General features: G+C 42.9%; 1 protein-coding gene across 3 annotated transcripts in view; it reads right to left on the reverse strand.

The window, feature by feature from the left end:
* The window catches only part of ERCC6 (ERCC excision repair 6, chromatin remodeling factor), a 241,077-nt gene that overhangs the window by 192,261 nt on the left and 27,284 nt on the right, over nucleotides 1-21,532 (reverse strand). For 2 of the 3 annotated variants that reach the window (XR_006390375.1, XM_044297289.1), the window contains exon 3: nucleotides 4,705-4,825. The exons of the other annotated variant lie outside the window; for it this stretch is intronic. Coding sequence is in view for 1 of the 2 variants with exons in the window: in XM_044297289.1 (XP_044153224.1) it covers nucleotides 4,705-4,825 (121 nt within the window). In the remaining variant the exon portion in view is untranslated. The remainder of the gene's footprint in view (nucleotides 1-4,704; nucleotides 4,826-21,532) is intronic. 3 annotated transcript variants of the gene reach the window in all.

Here is a 21,532-nt window from a genome sequence, read left to right on the forward strand (position 1 = left end):
GTGGCTCTACCCATAGGTTCCTTTCTACGGGCCCCTTTAATAAACCTTTTAATGAGATCTACTTCTGCAAGTCTAGTATCTAAATAAGCACTGAGGGCCGAGACCTGGACCTTAATGGTGCTAACTCTTAAACCCTTATCCAAACTGCTCTGTAGGAAATCTAAGATATTAGGCATCATAAAGGGAACCCCAGTGTTCCCTTCTGTAAATTTTTGAAAGGCCCTCCAGATTCTATTATAAATTTTTGACGTGATAGTATAGTAGAGATTACTGCTTCAGAGAGTCCCTTTGTGGTTTTAGACTCCACTCTCCTTCTTTCAGGGTATCTCTGCTTAAGAAGTCTGCAATTTTGTTCTCTTTTTCACTTATGTGTACTGCTGTGATAGAGTGTATATTTCTCTCTGCCCATCGGAATATCTTTTGGGCTGGGCTTCTTTTACCTCCCTGCTTGTTCAAGTAAGTGACTTTCGTGATGTCTGATAAAATTTTTATTTCTTTTCCCTCTATTTCTGGTTGAAGTGCTTTCAGGGCTTCCCAAACCGCTGACAATTCTCTCAGGTTGAAAGAGGCTAAACTTAGGTTTTTCTGCCATGTTCCCTGTATCGTCTGAATGAGCCCCCCAGCAGTTTCTGTTGGCGTTTGTCATTGTTATATTTGTCTGTCGCCAAGGTACCTCTCTGCAAAGATTTCTCCTGTTCTGCCACCAATCTAGCGAATTTCTTACATACTGGGGCAATTTTACTTTCTTCTCTAAGCAGGATATGAGTTTGTCCCAATTTCTTAGCATGAATGCTTGAAGAGTCCAAGAATGTGCCTGTACCCGCTTTACATCTGGAATTGAGGAAGACATGAGACCCAATAGCTTCATTATTATTCGAATGGATACTTTTTTCCTGCTGCAAAATAGAGACATCTCCTGGATGATTTTTAACCACTTCTCTACTGGCAGGAAGGTCTTCATAAGCTCTGAATCCAATAACATTCCTAAAAATATCTTTTTTTTGGGATGAAGATTAGATTTTTCTGGATTAATCATCCATCCTAATTTTTCTAGATCCTGACGCATAATAATCAGTTGTTCCTCCAGGATCTTCTTTGACTCGACAGCAATAAGAAAATCGTCCAAGTAGGGGACGACCAAAATCCCTTTTTGAAGTAAATCTGCTACTGCTTCTGACATTACTTTTGAAAAGACCCTTGGTGCGGAAGTTAGGCTAAACGGAAGGACCTGAAACTGAAAATGTAGTATTCCTTCCCCGTGAATTGTGAATCTTAGATACTTTTGGTGAGCGCTGTAAATTGGAATGTGATAGTACGCGTCGGTTAAATCCAGGGTTGCCATGAAAGTCTCTGCTTAATAGATTTATGGTGGATTTTATTGTTTCCATTTTGAAATGTTTGTAATGGAGGAAACGATTTAGGCCCTTTAGGTTTATTATTGCTCTGAATGAGCCGTTTGGTTTCTGTACTAAAAATACTAGAGAATAAAATCCTGTTGTCTCTTCTGCTGGGGGAACTGGAACAATGGTCTCTTTTTGTAGCAGAATCCTTATTTGGTCTCTGAGTAAAGAATGAACTGTTTTTGGTTCCTTGGTGACACGGAATACATCCAGAGGTAAGGAGGAAAACTCCAGTTTTAGACCTGTTGATATCACGTCTAAACCCCAGGGAGACCTGGAAATGTTTTCCCAAGCTGGAAAGAATCTGTTTAGTCTTCCTCCCACGCTGCTTCTGGCATCATTGATTTGAAAACTTTTGGGAAGAATTTGTTGGGTTGAAGAGAAAACCTTTCCCTCTTCCTCTACCCGTCTGCCATCTGGAAGAAAAACCTCTTTCTGGTCCTGCATGCCCCTTGTGGCTGAGCTGAAATTTCGTTTCGGACGAAAATTATAGGGATCTGATGGAAAACCCCCTTTTTTTTGTTAGTGGCTTTCTCAAGAACGTCATCAAGTACAGATCCAAAAGATCCCATCACCTTCACAGGGGGATACTGCACAACTTATTTTTAGATGCCGCGTCTCCTGACCATGATCTTAACCAAATCGCTCTTCTATTGGCATTAGAAAGGGCCACCGATTTCGCTGCCAGCTTTATAGTGTCAACTGAGGATCTGCGCAAAAATTTGCTGCCTGTTTAATCATAGGCAAGGAAGCGGTGATGTCTTCTCTTGGAGTACCTGCCATTAGATGTTCCTCTAGCTGATTAATCCAGATAGCCATAGAGCTGGCCGTGTAAGTGGAAGCCACACTCTGTCTTAAAATGGACATTGATGCTTCCCAGGATCTCTTTAGAAACGCTTCACGTTTTTTATCCATAGGGTCTTTTAGGAGACCTTAGTCCTCAAAAGGGAGCGCAATTTTTTTTTGTCATTTTAGCTACGGGGGCGTCTACCTTTGGGCATTTATCCCAAAGGATAGTATCCTCTTCAGAAAAGGGTTTCTTTCCTTTTCATGATCCTAGATACACCTGTTCTTTTATCCAGGTCAGCCTATTCCTTATTTATGAGCTTTGTTATACTTGAATGTAAAGGAAAAACCTTTTTTCTCCCAATCCTTTGAATATAAGATCCTGTACGGATTTAGGTTGTTTAGCCTCTTCTAAATTTACTCTCATTGTTTTTAATAGGGAATCAGTGTCCTCAATAGAACAAAGGGGGCGCCCAGACTCGTCAGAGGATTCGGAATCACATCCTAAAGGTAACTCCCCTTCATCCAAATCATCCTCTTAGAGATCAACTTCAGGAGGGTGCTGACATGACGGACATAGAAGTGGAAGGTTTTTCAGCTGCGGAAGCCAACTTAAAAGGACCACAGCGCTGCTCACTTTCTCATTAACAACGTGTCTAATATTATCCAGTAAGGACGAGGATTCTTCAGACACAATCCTTTCTAGACATTTAGCACAAAGGGGTTTCTTATATCTGGACGGTAGTCCCTTTTTACACATGGAGCATTTTTTGACTGGCTGAGCAGATTCAACACACTTTTGGGTCTCAATAGTGATAGGGATAGCCCCTCGCCCCGGGTGCTAAAGAAGATGCAATCTCCCAATAGTGAGCTGGCCTTTGCTGGGTCTAGCGATCTCCGGGTGTCTGAATCCTCTGGTGCAGACACTGTTGCTCTGCTGTCGGAAGCCCCTCCCGCTCTTTATTCAAATGCTCAATGTCCAGGGGAAAACAAGTCATCCGACGCGACTCGGCGTCCCGAGATCTCGCCGCGCGACCCACCGTCCTCTCGCAATTATATACGGGACGCTGCCCGGGGCTGCCTCCACCGGAGGACTTATGCCTAAGAACAGGAAAGACCACACTGCGCGTCCCTGCTCTCTGCCCGAACTTTGTCAGGCGCAGAAAAAAATAAAATAACAAAATTCCTTCCACTTCTCCTAGCAGGAGGATCTCCGCGCAATCCCAGAGGGACAGGGAACCACTGGAGCAGGTAAGGGGAGGCGACTATTTAAAGATCTCCACATTGTTTCCTGTCCCTGGGGGAGGCGGGATAATCCTGTCAATCGTGCCGCTGTGGGGGTGTTTGGAAAACAAATGCTACTTTCACACTGGCGTTTTGGCTTTCTGTTTGCGAGATCTGTTCAGGGCTCTCACAAGCGGTCCAAAACTGATCAGTTTAGCCCTAATACATCAGTTTGCCTCTGTTCCGTCTCCATTCCGCTTTGGAGGCGGACACCAAAACGCTTGCTTGGTGACACACAATGTAGGAATGCCAACAAAACGCAATGCCAACAAACCGACACACCTACATGTAGGATGAGAATATAGTTTTTTGTTTCCAGTCTGTTAAAGGGATTGTCCAGCATTTAGCAATTGATGGTCTATTCCTAAAATAGACTATCACTAGCTGATCAACAGGGGTCCTACACTCCTGCACATTGGTGCCATAGCAACATAAGACAGGCAATATTATAGTGGATGAAGCTCACTTCTACAGTGCTGCTACCATTGGTTTCAATGGGAACAGCACTGTAGTAGCAAGTTACCTCCACTACAGTGTTGGCAGTGCTGTGTAGCACCAGTGAGGAAGTTACACAAGACAGCTAGTTAGCTGTTTGGTGTAACTTCCTGACTGGTGCTACACAGCACTGCCAACACTGTAGTGGAGGTAACTTGCTACTACAGTGCTGTTCCCATTGAAACCAATGGTAGCAGCACTGTAGAAGTGAGCTTCATCCACTATAATATTGCCTGTCTTATGTTGCTATGGCACCAATGTGCAGGAGTGTAGGACCCCTGTTGATCAGCTAGTGATAGTCTATTCTGAGAATAGACCATCAATTGCTAAATGCTGGACAATCCCTTTAACAGACTGGAAACAAAAAACTATATTCTCATCCTACATGCTTCTGAGGTAGAAGCAGAGGCTGTCAAATCGCCGCCCTCACCAGTTAGCTCTCTGATAGAGCTTAAAAGCAGTGACATCCCTACTGTTTGTTACAAGGATCCTCCTTCTCTGCAAAGACTCAAATCATGGAGAAACTGAACTGCATAGCATTATACCAACAAGGACAGATAGTGGTGATGTATGAGCAGAAGAGAGCTATGGCCTGATAATTAGCATAAGGGAGTCCATGTTATAAAATGATTTAGTTAAGACTACAGAATCATTTTAAGCCAATATTACATGACAATACAGTCATGAACATGGGGAATATTTCTTAGAATACAGAAACCCACATAAAATAGTCACTAACTTTGTTATGTTTCTGTCGCTTCACAGAGTCAAGTTTCCTGCAAATATCTTTACATGTTGCAGCTTGTGGGGAAAGCTGGTCAATGATTTTCGTAATTTGCCTTAAGGAGGCAAGACATGAACTGCGAAAGAAAAAAAGAAAAAACATGCTAGCAAAATTTGAGCATAAAAAACCTTGACATATGATGATTTTAAATATATTTGCACTTATTGAAATATATCTCCTTCAGTCAAGCTGCGACTCCCAGCATCTCCATGATCAGCTGTTTGAAGGGGTTACAGCAATGGCACTGTATCCTCTAAAAAGTCTCCTTGCACATAGTGCAGTATAAATACAATTGCTCGTCCCATTCACTTGCTTGACCACTTCAAACAGCCGATCATGTATGATTGCAGTCTCAAAGAGTCCCATGAGTTGTACACAGCGATGTGTAGCGGCGCAACAGCCTTCTTTTCTCAGGTCTGATCCTGTGAGCTGAATGCCCCAAAACATCTAACAGCAGGAGTTGACAAGAAAAAATAAATACTGACCTTTTTGCCACTGCTTTATTGGAGATAGACAGTCTCTGTTTACTTTCCTACATTGAAAACATGGCATACATATACACACGGAAAAAAAAAATTCAGACCCTTCCGTTAAAGAAAGAAAAACCCAGAATGGTCACTGAAATAACTTGAAACTGACAAAAGTAATGATGAATAAAAATGTACTGAAAATCAGCTAATGAAAAGCAGACAAAGGTAAGGAGAGTTGTGTCAGTAGATCAGAAAGAAAATTATAAACAAGCATGTTAAAAGGTAAAGGCTAAAAGACCATCTCCAAACAGCTTGATGTTGCTGTTACTACAGTTGCACATATTATTCGGAAGTTTAAAAGGTCCACAGGACTGTAGCCAACCTTGTACGAGCAGAAAGCGCCCAGATCAACTTCCAAAAAAACTAGAGGTGAACTCCAAGGTCAAGGTACATCAGTGTCAGAACAAACCTGTCCAAAATTCCCTGGAATAGGTTCAGGGGTTTAAAAGTTAGCATGGGCCATAATCCTGAGGCAAGAGGCGTTTAAACAGGCCTCTCCAAAACCCAGTGGCGAGGTTGGTTTCGTCACAGCATTCTTTATAAATGTTGGCCCATATTGATAAGATAGCATGTTGCAGTTCATGGAGATTTGAGGGATGCACATCCAGGGCACGAAGCTCCTGTTCCACCACATCCCAAAGATGCTCTATTGGGTTGAGATCTGGTGACTGTGGGGGCCATTTTAGTACAGTGAACTCATTGTCATGTTCAAGAAACCAATTTGAAATTATTTCGAGCTTTGTAACATGGTGCATTATCCTGCTGGAAGTAGCCAGAGGATGGGTACATGGTGGTCATGAAGGGATGGACATGGTCAGAAACAATGCTCAGGTAGCCCGTGGAATTTAAACGATGGCCAATTGGCACTAAGGGGCCTAAAGTGTGCCCAGAAAACATCCCCCACACCATTACACCACCACCACCACCCTGCACAGTGGTAACAAGGCATGATGGATACATGTTCTCATTCTGTTTACGCCAAATTCAGACTCTACCATTTGAATGTCTCAACAGAAATCGAGACTCATCAGACCAGGGAACATTTTTCCAGTCTTCAACAGTCCAATTTTAGTGAGCTTGTGCAAATTGTAGCCTCTTTTTCCCATTTGTAGTGGAGATGAGTGGTACCCGGTGTGGTTTTCTGCTGTTGTAGCCCATCCGCCTGAAGGTTGTGCGTGTTGTGGCTTCACAAATGCTTTGCTGCATACCTCGGTTGTAACGAGTGGTTATTTCAGTCATCGTTGCTCTTCTATCAGCTTCAATCAGTCGGAACATTCTCCTCTGACCTCTAGCATCAACAAGGTATTTTCGCCCACAGGACTGCCACATACTGGATGTTTTTCCCTTTTCACACCATTCTTTGTAAACCCTAGAAATGGTTGTGCGTGAAAATCCCAGTAACTGAGCAGAATGTGAAATACTCAGACCGGCCCGTCTGGCACCAACAACCATGCCACGCTCAAAACTGCTTCAATCACCTTTCTTTCCCATTCTGACATTCAGTTTGGAGTTCAGGAGATTGTCTTGTCCAGGACCACAACCCTACATGCATTGAAGCAACTGCCATGTGATTGGTTGACTAGATAATCACATTAATGAGAAATAGAACAGGTGTTCCTAATAATTCTTTAGGCGAGTGTATATAGCTCTGATCACACTAATTAACTCTCCTCTTCTTACTTTTCACAGAAAAAATGACCCCCATAGCCTCATCATAACAGGTAGTATATACACATAGTTTAGAGCCATTATTATTGGTTTCTATGTCCCTTATTTCGCCTGCACTTTAGCATCTTGTATTCACAACTTATGTGCATTCAATCATAGCTTCATATTATTGATAAGCCCTGTACATTCCCTGCTATGCATCGAATCTGCGCATTACATCTGTTGCCTCTAGCACCTGCGCATTAGGCCCTGATCTCCGGACACATTTAGTCCAGGGCCGGGGGATTTTGCGCATGTGCTAGTGACGTAATCAATCTCGAGATAGATTGCGCAGGCGCCGACGTCTCTCTCTCTAGCTCCTTTTAAATACCCTGATCTCCCGCTTGACACACAAGTCCTCCTGCCATCTTTGTTCTGCTCGTTATTTTGTATCCTCATGTTGATGCTCTTGAAGAGGATTATACTGCAGCTTGCATACTGGATATTATCCTAATTAAGCCTGCAATATGTTTTGCACTGAATGTACTGCCTTTTAAGTCATGCAGCAAGTTGCACATTTCCAGTTACTATATGACTATTTACACATCTTAACCACTGCTCCCCCATACAGGTTTTGTACTCATTCTACCTGGATTGAGATGAGCCGCGTAAGAGATAGCGAGCGCGAGAGATAGATATATCTATATATATCTATGTAGCTATGTGTAGCTATCTGTCCAACAGAGCTCCTTTGCCCTGCATGATTATATGTAATTGTACGCCACTATACATATCGCTATATCAATTTGTTATCGATATTTTGATGCATTTCATACTTATTGTCTGCCCTATGGGTTTTGTTTGTACTAAAACTCTATGTATCTAGCTGTACTTTAGGCCGTGAACAAGGTCCTGATAGACCGAAACGTTGGCCAGTGTCATAAGATTAAATTTTTGGGATAGACAAACAAATTAATTATTTTTTATTATTTCAAATACGAGTGTCGTGGTCTTTACCCATATCTATATTGAACATTACCACTGAGCACCGAAAGCTACACAAGGAGTGCCATCCACTACAAATTATTGTGTAACAGGTTAAGACTATCAATTTTGTCCAGGCCAGTTTCATTCATTTTATATATTACTAGCAAAAGGACCCAGCTTTGCACGGGTATATTTCATCCATTTCATTTAATGTTTGTGTATGTCACTAAAAGATATCGACAATATCCCTGTTAACACTGACCTCCATAGCAGACCGTCCCCTTAACTGTGACCTGTCCACTTAACAGAGTCATCCACAGCAGCCTGCCCCTTCATTAGTGACCTCCACAGTACCCAATATCCTTAACAGTAATTTCCACAACACCCCGTCCCCTTAACCGTGGCCTCTGTAGCAATCTGCCCCTTAACCACCTTAGGACCGCCGTACGCAGGATTGCGTCCTGCCGGCGGTCCTGCTCTTCTGGGTGGACGCATATACGCGTCCTCCCGCGAGAGCCGAGATTTCCTGTGAACGCGCGCGCTCACAGGAACGGAAGGTAAGCGAGTGGATCTCCAGCATGCCAGCGGCGATCGCTCGCTGGCAGGCTGGAGATCCGAATTTTTTAACCCCTAACAGGTATATTAGACGCTGTTTTCATAACAGCGTCTAATATACCTCCTACCTGGTCCTCTGGTGGTCCCTTTTGTTAGGATCGACCACCAGAGGACTCAGGTAGGTGAGTACAGTAGCACCAAACACCACACTACACTACACCCCCCCCCCCCGTCACTTATTAACCCCTTATAAACCCCTGATCACCCATGATCACCCCATATAAACTCCCTGATCGCCCCCCTGTCATTGATCACCCCCCTGTCAGGCTCCGTTCAGACGTCCGTATGATTTTTACGGATCCACGGATACATGGATCGGATCCGCAAAAAGCATACGGACGTCTGAATGGAGCCTTACAGGGGGGTGATCAATGACAGGCGGGTGATCACCCATATACACTCCCTGTCATTGATCACCCCCCTGTAAGGCTCCATTCAGACGTCCGCATGATTTTTACGGATCCATGGATCGGATCCGCAAAACGCATGCGGACGTCTGAATGGAGCCTTACAGGGGGTGATCAATGACAGGGGGGTGATCACCCATATACACTCCCTGATCACTGTCATTGATAACCCCCCTGTAAGGCTCCATTCAGACGTCCGCATGCGTTTTGTGGATCCGATCCATGTATCCGTAAAAAATCATGCGGATGTCTGAATGGAGCCTTACAGGGGGGGTGATCAGTGACAGGGGGGTGATCACCCTGATTACCCTGTTCACCCCCTGTCATTGATAACCCCCCTGTAAGGCTCCATTCAGACGTCCGCATGCGTTCTGTGGATCCGATCCATGTATCCATGGATCCGTAAAAAATCATGCGGATGTCTGAATGGAGCCTTACAGGGGGGGTGATCAGTGACAGGGGGGTGATCAGGGAGTCTATATGGGTGATCACCCACCCACCCCCCACCCCCCCACCCCCCCCCATTTAGACATTTTTTTTGGCACAAGTTAGCGGAAATTTTTTGTTTGTTTTTGTTTTTTCTTACTAAGTCTCATATTCTACTAACTTGTGTCAAAAAATAAAATCTCACATGGACGCACCATACCCCTCACGGAATCCGAATGCGTAAACATTTTTAGACATTTATATTCCAGACTTCTTCTCACGCTTTAGGGCCCCTAAAAAGCCAGGGCAGTATAAATACCCCACATGTGACCCCATTTCGGAAAGAAGACACCCCAAGGTATTCCGTGAGGGGCATATTGAGTCCATGAAAGATTGAAATTTTTGTCCTAAGTTAGCGGAAAGTGAGACTTTGTGAGAAAAAAACAAAAAAAAAAAAATCAATATCCGCTAACTTATGCAAAAAAAAAAAAAATCTAGGAACTCGCCATGCCCCTCATTGAATACCTTGGGGTGTCTTCTTTCCAAAGTGGGGTCACATGTGGGGTATTTATACTGCCCTGGCTTTTTAGGGGCCCGAAAGTGTGAGAAGAAGTCTGGGATCCAAATGTCTAAAAATGCCCTCCTAAAAGGAATTTGGGCCCCTTTGCGCATCTAGGCTGCAAAAAAGTGTCACACATCTGGTATCGCCGTACTCAGGAGAAGTTGGGCAATGTGTTTTGAGGTGTCATTTTACTAATACCCATGCTGGGTGAGAAAAATATCTTGGTCAAATGCCAACTTTGTATAAAAAAATGGGAAAAGTTGTCTTTTGCCAAGATATTTCTCTCACCCAGCATGGGTATATGTAAAATGACACCCCAAAACACATTCCCCAACTTCTCCTGAGTACGGCAATACCACATGTGTGACACTTTTTTGCAGCCAAGGTGGGCAAAGGGGAACCTTTCGGATTTCGCAGGCCATTTTTTACACATTTTGATTGCAAGGTACTTCTTACACATTTGGGCCCCTAAATTGCCAGGGCAGTGTAACTACGCCACAAGTGACCCCATTTTGGAAAGAAGACACCCCAAGGTATTCCGTGAGGGGCACGGCGAGTTCCTAGAATTTTTTATTTTTTGTCACAAGTTAGCGGAAAATGATGATTTTTCTTTTTTTTTCTTTTTTCCTTACAAAGTCTCATATTCCACTAACTTGCGACAAAAAATAAAAAATTCTAGGAACTCGCCATGCCCCTCACGGAATACCTTGGGGTGTCTTCTTTCCAAAATGGGGTCACTTGTGGGGTAGTTATACTGCCCTGGCAATTTAGGGGCCCAAATGTGTGAGAAGAACTTTGCAATCAAAATGTGTAAAAAATGCCCTGCAAAATCCGAAAGGTGCACTTTGGAATATGTGCCCCTTTGCCCACCTTGGCAGCAAAAAAGTGTGACACATCTGGTATCGCCGTACTCAGGAGAAGTTGGGCAATGTGTTTTGGGGTGTCATTTTACATATACCCATGCTGGGTGAGAAAAATATCTTGGTCAAATGCAAACTTTGTATAAAAAAATGGGAAAAGTTGTCTTTTGCCAAGATATTTCTCTCACCCAGCATGGGTATATGTAAAATGACACCCCAAAACACATTGCCCAACTTCTCCTGAGTACGGCGATACCAGATGTGTGACACTTTTTTGATGCCAAGGTGGGCAAAGGGGCACATATTCCAAAGTGCACCTTTCGGATTTCACCGGTCATTTTTTACACATTTTGATTGCAAAGTTCTTCTCACACATTTGGGCCCCTAAATTGCCAGGGCAGTATAACTACGCCACAAGTGACCCCATTTTGGAAAGAAGACACCCCAAGGTATTCCGTGAGGGGCATGGCGAGTTCCTAGAATTTTTTATTTTTTGTCGCAAGTTAGTGGAATATGAGACTTTGTAAGGAAAAAATAAATAAATAAAATCATCATCATTTTCCGCTAACTTGTGACAAAAAAATAAAAAGTTCTATGAACTCACTATGCCCATCAGCGAATACCTTAGGGTGTCTACTTTCCGAAATGGGGTCATTTGTGGGGTTTTTCTACTGCCTGGGCATTGTAGAACCTCAGGAATCATGACAGGTGCTCAGAAAGTCAGAGCTGTTTCAAAAAGCGGATATTCACATTTTTGTACCATAGTTTGTAAATGCTATAACTTTTACCCAAACCATTTTTTTTTTGCCCAAACATTTTTTTTTTATCAAAGACATGTAGAACAATAAATTTGGCGAAAAATTTATATATGGATGTCGTTTTTTTTGCAAAATTTTACAGCTGAAAGTGAAAAATGTCATTTTTTTGCAAAAAAAATCGTTACATTTTGATTAATAACAAAAAAAGTAAAAATGTCAGCAGCAATAAAATACCACCAAATGAAAGCTCCATTAGTGAGAAGAAAAGGAGGTAAAATTCATTTGGGTGGTAAGTTGCATGACCGAGCGATAAACGGTGAAAGGAGTGTAGTGCCGAAGTGTAAAAAGTGCTCTGGTCATGAAGGGGGTTTCACCTAGCGGGGCTGAAGTGGTTAACACTGACCTCCATAGCGGAAGGTCCCCTTAACTGTGACCTCCACAGCACTCCGCTCTCTTAACAGTGTCATCCACAGGACCCCGCCCCTTTAACCCCTTAAGGACTCAGCCCTATTTCACCTTACGGACTTGGCCATTTTTTGCAAATCTGACCAGTGTCACTTTAAGTGCTCATAACTTTAAAAAGCTTTGAGTTACCAAGGCCGTTCTGAGATTGTTTTTTCGTCACATATTGTACTTCATGACACTGCTAAAACTGGGTCAAAAAAGTTAATTTTTTTGCATTAAAAAAAAACATTTACCAAAAACTTAGCAAATTTCAAAGTTTCAGTTTCTCTACTTCTGTAATACATAGTAATATCCCCAAAAATTGTGATGACTTTACATTCCCCATATATCTACTTCATGTTTGTAGCATTTTGGGAATGATATTTTATTTTTTGGGGATGTTACAAGGCTTAGAAGTTTTGAAACAAATTTTGAAATTGCTTTTGAAGCAAGGTTTGAAGTCATATTGTGAGGCTTAGATAATAGAAACCTTCATGACCCCATTCTAGAAACTACACCCCTCAAGGTATTCAAAACAGTTTTTTCAAACTTTATTAACCCTTTAGGTCTTCCACAAGAGTTAATGGCAGATTGAGAAACAATTTTGAAATTTCTATTTTTTGGAAAATTTTCCAATATAATCAATTTTTTCCAGGAATAAAACAAGGGTTAACTGCCAAACAAAACTCAATATGGGTTGCCCTGATTCTGCAGTTTGCAAAAACACCCCATATGTGGTCGTAAACTACTGTTTGGCCAAACGGGAGCACATAGAAGGAGGGGAACACCATATGGGTTTTGCAAGGCAGATTTTGCAGGACTGGTTTTGTTTATACCATGTCCCATTTGAAGCCCCCTGTTGCACCCCTAGAATAGAAATTTCAAAAAAGTGACTCCATCTAAGAAAGTACACCCCTCAAGGTATTCAAAACTGGGTTTACAAACTTTGTTAACCCTTTAGGTGTTCCACAAGAGTTAATGGCAGATGGAGAAACAATTTAGAAATTTAAACTTTTTTGAAAATTTTCCATTTTAACCCTTACTTTATTCCCGGAAAAAATGGGTTAACAGCCAATCAGGTTGCCCTGATTCTGTAGTTTGCAGAAACACCCCATTTGTGGTTGTAAACTACTATTTGGCTAAACGGCAGGACATAGAAGGGGGAATGTCATATGGTTTTTGGAAGGCAGATTTTGCTGGACTGGTTGATTTACACCATGTACCCTTTCAAGCCCCCTGATGCACCCCTAGAGTAGAAACTCCATAAAAGTGACCCCATCTAGGAAACTACGGGATAAGGTGGTTGTTGTTTTGGGACTATTTTAGGGGTAAATATGATTTTTTTCTTTTTTGAGGCAAGGTAACAAAAAATGTAAACTCTAAAATTGTTTCTACATTCGCTATTTAGTTTTGTGGAACACCTAAAGGGTTAACATAGTTTGTAAAGTAACTTTTGAATACCTTGAAGGGTGTAGTTTCTTAGATGGGGTCACTTTTTTGGAGTTTCTAGTCTAGGCTACATCAGGGGGGGCTTCTAATGGGACATGGTGTCCAAAAAAAAAAAAACAGTCCATCAAAATCTGCCTTCCAGAAATCGTATAGAGTTCCCTTCGTTCTATGCCCATGCCGTGCGGCTATATAGCCATTTACGACCACATATGGGGTGTTTCTGCAAACTACAGAATCAGGGCAATAAATATTAGTTTTGTTAGGCTGTTAACCCTTGCTTTATTACCGGAAAAAAGGATTCAAATGGAAATTTTCCCAAAAAATTGGTGTTTTGGCACTGTTTTCATTTTATATTTTGAACACCGTTCATCCAAGACGTTTGGTCAAAAGTTATTTTTATAGCGACGACTTTTACGCACGAGACAATGCCCAATATGTATGGCTTTCAGACTTTGGAGACACTAAGCAGGCATCCTAAAACTGCGGCCCTCCAGATGTTGTAAAACTACAATTCCCACCATGCCCTGCTGATGACTGTAGGTTGTCTGGGAATGCTGGGAGTTATAGTTTTACGACATCTGGAGGGCCGCAGTTTGAGGATGCCTGCACTAAAACTAATATTTTTTTGGGGAGAAAAAAATTGTTTCCGTGTCTCCAAAGTCTGAGAGCCATAGTTTTTTATGTTCTCTAGTGGACTGTTGGGGATTATAAAAATGTAGTACTCCATGGAAGTGTGATACTCCCTGAAGCAATCGATAATGCAGAGGACCGGATGATTAGGGCACGTGTCGCACTGAGTGGTGGTGTCCTTCCGTATCCCCCTCCTGCGACACACTGCGCTTTTTTGGGGTCCGTCCCTTCTTTCCAGTATGGGGGGGCCACACCTGGAAAGTGTTGGCCAGGGACGATCCGGGCACCTCCAGTTCCCGAGGTACTCCGGCCTGCTTTTTCCCGGTCCGAAAAGATCAGGGGCTTGAGGACTGCCTCATAGAATTGGAGGAATGTCCCTGTGCTGCCAGCGCTTCGGGATAGTACAAGAGTTGTACATGGCAACCTGTTCCAAGTAGACTGCAACTTTTTTTTGTACCATGCCCGGGTTTTGCGCATGGCGTTATATGGCTTGAGGACTTGATCAGAGAGATCAACTCCTCCCATATACCGATTGTAGTCGACTATACAATCGGGCTTGAGGACAGTTGCCGCGGTACCTCGCACAGAGATGGTGGTGGTGCTGTTACCGTGGATTGTGGACAGCATAAGGACATCCCTCTTGTCCTTATACCTGACCAGCAACAGGTTTCCACTGGTAAGGGCACGGGTCTCACCCCTGGGGATAGGAACCTGGAGGGGGTAGGCAGGGAGGCCGCATTGAGTTTTCCGCACGGTCCCTGAATAAGGGGATACTGGTATAAAAGTTATCCACATACAAGTGGTAACTGTTATCCAGCAGTGGGTACATAAGGTCCCACACGAGTTTCCCGCTAACACCCAGAGTGGGGGGACATTGTGGGGGTTGAATACGGGAATCTCGCCCCTTGTACACACGAAATTTGTAAGTGTACCCTGAGGTACTCTCACAAATTTTGTATAGCTACATGCCATACCTCGCCCGCTTTGTGGGAATATATTGGCGGAAACTGAGTCTCCCCTTGAATGCAATGAGAGACTCAACCGCGACCTCCCTTCCAGGTACATAGGTCTCCATGAATTTGGCCCCAAAGTGATCGATGACCGGCCATATCTTATACAGACGGTCATAGGCAGGATCACCTCGGGGGGGACATGCTGCATTATCGGAATAATGCAGACATTTCCGGATGGCCTCAAACCGGGGACGTGGCATGACCATACTGTAAAGTGGGGTCTGGTATAGGACGTCCCCACTCCAGTATTGCCTGACAATGGGTTTTTGGACTAGACCCATATGCAGCACGAGGCCCCAAAATGTCCTCATCTCGGCTGCACTGACCGGCGTCCAGCCACCGGGTCTAGCCAAAAATGAGACTGGGTTTTGAGCGACGAACTGTTGGGCGTACAGATTCGTCTGCTCCATCAGATTCACCAGTGGGTTACTGGGAAAAAAAAAAAGTCAATTTCAGTAAACCCCACTGTGGGAATCTGGATTCCAGGATTGCCAGCAAAATCCGGAATCTCAGGCTCAAAGTCCACTGGGGGACACCAACTAAGTTCATCGGCACAGGGCTCCGGTGGGCTTATTTGGTGGGCCGGGAAACCAGTACGAACCCTAGGGCGGTTCGTACTAGGGTGGGCCACAGGATCCCTAGCATGTGGGGCCCTCCGGCGGGCCATGGGTGTGTGTGTGTGTGCTCGTGTATATGTGCATGTGTGGAAAACTTTATTATATGTGCGTCTGTGTGGGGGCAACGGGTGTTCGCGTACTAAAAAAAGTCAGAAAAAAAATATATATAATCTTCCAAAGAAGAGGCGGCACTCCCAGATAAAAGGTGAAAAACGACCCGCTTTATTCCCTGTGCAACGAGAAAGACTGCAATGAGCAGTTAAAATGTTGTACAGGGAATAAAGCGGGTTGTTTTTCACCTTTTCTCTGGGAGTGCTGCCTCTTCTTTGGAAGCTATTACTACTTGATGACCAAATTGCCTAAGGTCCGAGGATTTGCACCTTACTTCACCAACAAGTGCTGCTGCTGTTTTTTTGTGATATATAGAGATATATATATATATATATATATATATATATATATATATATATAGTAAGGGATCGCCTCTTATTTGGGGGTCATTCGCACAGATATCTTCAGGACACCAAGTTTAAGATCCAAACACTGTGCTTTATTGCGGCACATCCGCATAAACAATAATACAAAATAATAAACACTTGCCCGGCTAGGCTCTAACTAAACAAATAGATTCCTGACTCACCTAAGTCCCTGTTCACACCCTGTGAACACGTGCGGCTTTGTGAGCCAAAGTCCCACAGCCTCCTGGCTGTACAGAGCACAGTACGCCCACTGTCTCCAGTCCAGTGTCTCTTGGGGAATCGTGGTCACTCAGCCCTCCTGGCCTGGACCACACTGACAGAGCCTCCAGGCCTCTGTCCACAGGCACCACACTCCCCCCTTTCTGACACTCTGGGAGGTGCTTTGTGCTAGGCTGATTACCTCCAGCTTCTCTCACCTGTGGTGGAACAGGGGTGTGGACCGAACTATCCACCCCTTCCTTGCCTCTAACCTGAGTGAGACCTGTCACTGTCTCACTATAATATATATATATATATATATATATATATATATATATATATATATATATATATATATATATATATACACACAGCGGATATAAAAAGTCTACACACCCCTGTTAAAATGTCAGGTTTCTGTGATGTAAAAAAAATGAGAAAGATAGATCATTTCAGAACTTTTTCCACCTTTAAACTGTACAACTCAATTGAAAAACAAAACTAAAATCTTTTAGGTAGAGGGAAGAAAAAAATATATAAAAATAGTATAATATGGTTGCATAAGTGTGCACACCCTTAACCCATTATGGGCCGGGCTCATTTTCACCTAAAGGACCAGGCAATTTTTTGCAGATCTGACCAGCGTTACATTATGTAGTGATATCTTGTATGAAATTAATAAAATAATTAATAAATAAGTTAACATTTAAAAACCATTAGCAGCGGCATACATATACAAAAGAAAAGAACCACAATATATATATGTCATATACCAAAGAAAAGACACATTGATGAATGGGGCCAATATGTAGTGCCCCTCTCCCACTATTAACCCCTTAGGGATTGGCCTCATTTTCACCTAAAGGACCAGGCCATTTTTTTGCAAATCTTTATGTGGTGATAACTTTCAAATGTTTTGACTTATCCAGGCCACTCTGAGATTTTTTATTTTTTTGTGACTGAAAAAAATAAATTAAAATATTTTAACCACCTCAGCTCCCCTAGCTTAAACCCCCTTAAAGGGTTTCTATCACCTCGTTTTGACATAAATAGCTATCAGACACTAGCGATCGGCTAGTGTCTGCTCTACCAAACAATGCTATTATAAAAACTTTTTTGTGCATCCGTTCGCCTAAAAAACAAACTTTTATTGATATGCTAATGAGACTCTAGGTGCTATGGGGGCGTCTTTTCAGCACCTAGAGACTAGGTCTACTCACACAAAATGCCGCCCACCGCGTCACTCCAGCCCGCCCATCACCTCTGGAATGCGATCCTCCCTCTGAGCCAGCGGACGAATTCTCGCGCCGTGCGCGTCTGTATTCTGCGCAGGCGCAGTGAATGTCTGACCGCTCCCTGCACAGACATCTCCACGATTACATCAGGGTGCTCCAAGGAACAGATGGCACTGGCACAGGCGCAGTGGAGATGCTGGCGCAGGGAGCGTTCAGACAGTCCCTGCGCCTGCGCCGAATACAGACGCGTAGGCGCGAGAATTCATCCGCTGGCTCAGAGGGAGAATCGCATTCCAGAGGGGATGGGCGGGCTGGAGGGATGCGCTGGGCGGTATTTTGTGTGGGTAGACTGAGCCTCTAGGTGCTGAAAAGACACCCCCATAGCACCTAGAGGCTCATTAGCATATCAATAAAAGTTAGTTTTTTAGGCAAACGGCTGCACACAAAGGTAATATAATAGCATTGTTTGGTAGAGCAGACACTAGAGGATCAATTATGTCAAAACGAGGTGATAGAAACCCCTTAATTTTACCTCCTTTTCTTCTCACAAATAGAGCTTTCATTTGGTGGTATACTACTACAGAGGGATCTGGATAGATTGGAGGCTTGGGCAGATAAGTGGCAGATGGGGTTTAACACTGATAAATGTAAAGTTATGCACATGGGAAGGAAAGCAAGTCACCCGTACATACTAAATGGTAAAACACTCGGTAACACTGACATGGAAAAGGATCTAGGAATTTTAATAAACAGCAAACTAAGCTGCAAAAACCAGTGTCAGGCAGCTGCTGCCAAGGCCAACAAGATAATGGGTTGCATCAGAAGGGGCATAGATTTTCGTGATAAGAACATAGTCCTACCACTTTACAAATCGCTGGTCAGACCACACATGGAGTACTGTGTACAGTTCTGGGCTCCTGTAAACAAGGCAGACATAGCAGAGCTGGAGAAGGTCCAGAGGAGGGCATCTAAAGTAATAACTGGAATGGGGCAACTACAGTACCCTGAAAGATTATCAAAATTAGGGTTATTCACTTTAGAAAAAAGACGACTGAGGGGAGATCTAATTAATATGTATAAATATATCAGGGGTCAGTACAGAGATCTATCCCATCAGCTATTTATCCCCAGGACTGTGACTGTGACGAGGGGACATCCTCTGCGTCTGGAGGAAAGAAGGTTTGTACACAAACATAGAAAAGGATTCTTTACGGTAAGAGCAGTGAGAATATGGAACTCTCTGCCTGAGGAGGTGGTGATGGTGAGTACAATAAAGGAATTCAAGAGGGGCCTGGATGTATTTCTGGAGCTTAATAATATTACAGGCTATAGCTACTAGAGAGGGGTCGTTGATCCAGGGAGTTATTCTGATGGCCTGATTGGAGTCGGGAAGGAAGTTTATAGTCCCCTAAAGTGGGGAAAATTGGCTTCTACCTCACAGGGGTTTTTTTTTTTTTTTTTTTTTTTTTTTGCCTTCCTCTGGATCAACTTGCGGGATAACAGGCCGAACTGGATGGACAAATGTCTTTTTTCGGCCTTATGTACTATGTTACTATGTATTTCATTGTTACTGACATTTTTACTTTTTTGTTATTAATCGAAATTTGCCACATTTTTTGCAAAAAAATAAATTTCACTTTCAGTTGTAAAATTTTTCAAATATAACTACATTTCTTTATGAATTTTTCTCAAAATTTATTGTTCTACATGACTTTGATTAAAAAAAAATGCAATAAGTGTACATTTATTGGTTTGCAAAAAAGAGTTTACAAACTATGGTACAAAAATGTGAATTTCCGCATTTTGAAGCAGCTCTGACTTTCTGAGCACCCGTCATGTTTCCTGAGGTTATACAATGTCCAGACAGTAGAAACACCCCACAAATGACCCCATTTCGGGAAGTAGACACCCTAAGGTAATCGCTGATTGGCATTGTGAGTTCATAGAAGTTTTTATTTTTTTGTCACAAGTTAGCGGAAAATTATGATTTTTTTTTTTTCTTACAAAGTCTCATATTCCACTAACTTGTGACAAAAAATAAAAACTTCCATGAACTCGCCATGCCCCTCACGAAATACCTTGGGGTGTCTTCTTTTCAAAATGGGGTCACTTGTGGGGTATTTATACTGCCCTGGTATTTTAGGGGCCCTAATGCGTGAGAAGTAGTTTAGAGTCCAAACGTATAAAAAATGCCCTGTGATATCCTAAAGGTGCTCTTTAGAATTTGGGCCCCTTTGCCCACCTAGGCTGCAAAAAAAGGGTCACATGTGGTATCGCCGTACTCAGAAGAAGTAGGGCAATGCATTTTGGGGTGTATTTTTACATATACCCATGCTGAGTGAGAGAATTTTTTTTAATACAAAGTTGTCATTTTAGATAGATATTTCTCTCACCCAGCATGGGTATATGTAAAAAGACACCCCATTGCCCAACTTTTACAGAGTACGGCGATACCATGTGTGACACTCTTTTGCGGCCTAGGTGCGCAAAGGGGCCCGAATTCCGTTTAGGAGGGCATTTTTAGACATTTGGATTCCAGACTTCTCACGCTTTAGGGCCCCTAAAATGCCAGGGCAGTATAAATACACCACGTGACCCCATTTTGGAAAGAAGACACCCCAAGGTATTCCATGAGGGGCATGGCGAGTTCATAGAAGATTTTTTTTGGCACAAGTTTGCGGAAATTGATTTTTTTTAGTTTTTTTTCTCACAAAGTCTCCCTTTCCGTTAACTTGGGACAAAAAGTTCAATCTTTCATGGACTCAATATGCCCCTCAGCGAATATCTTGGGGTGTCTTCTTTCTAAAATGGGGTCATTTGTGGGGTGTTTGTACTGCCCTGGCATTTGAGGGTCTCCGCAATCATTACATGTATGGCTAGCATTAGGAGTTTCTGCTAGTCTCCTTATATTGAGCATACGGGTAACGAGATATTTTTTTTTTTCGTTCAGCCTCTGGGCTGAAAAAATAAAATGAACAGCACAGATTTCTTCATTAGCATTGCTCAATGTGGATGAAAAAAATCTCTACCCCCAAAAACAAAAAAAACAAAAAAAGGAGGGGAAAGGCATCTGCCAAGACATAGGGGCTCCGCCCAACATCCAAGCCCACTAAGCTCGTGGCCCTGGCAAACCCGATTTCTCCATTCACATCAATTGATGTGGATAAATAAATCATTGCCGCAACGCAATACATTTATTAACATTAACTTTATATAACATTTGAACAGAACATTAACTTTTATAAACTTTATAGAACTTTTGAAACAGAACATTAACTTTTTTGCTTACCGGGATTTTTTTTTTTGTTTTGATTTTTTTACCTTTATAGGACAAACCTCTCCTTCCCCATGGGACAATGTGCAAAGCGCAAATTACGCAGAGATGTGGCGAAGAAAATTATGCACTTTGTCCCAGGTGAAAGGAGAGGTTTGCAGCAGCTGTGAGTGAAAGGGCCCTAAGATCCCTGTGTGCCTGTCCTGTGTCACGCAATCCCTATGCCAATAGTGTACCTGTGTGTGGTACTTCCGGAAAAACTCCCCTAAGCATAGGTAGGGTAGTCAGGACAGAAATAGCAGGTGTCACGCCTTATTCCACTCCTGCTACAGACATTTTTTTCGGGGTGGCGGTTGGTTTGAGGTACCAGCAACGACATTGGGGAAATGTCGCTCGTGAAGACAGCTCACTACACTGGTGGTTGGGGCCACGGAACTTCCTGGATACAGGAGTTTCTCGATGATCTCTTCCTGAAATTTGAGGAAGGATGTTGCTCTCCCAGCCTTACAGTAGAGAACAAAACTATTATACAGTGCCAATTGAATTAAATAAACAGACACCTTCTTATAACCAGCGTCTGGTTCTGCAGGAAAGTAAATAGGGAGCCAACATCTGGTCATTGAAGTAAACCCTTCCCATGAGCAAATTATAG

This window comes from Bufo gargarizans, chromosome 6, assembly GCF_014858855.1.
Source record: "Bufo gargarizans isolate SCDJY-AF-19 chromosome 6, ASM1485885v1, whole genome shotgun sequence".
Taxonomy (NCBI): domain Eukaryota; kingdom Metazoa; phylum Chordata; class Amphibia; order Anura; family Bufonidae; genus Bufo; species Bufo gargarizans.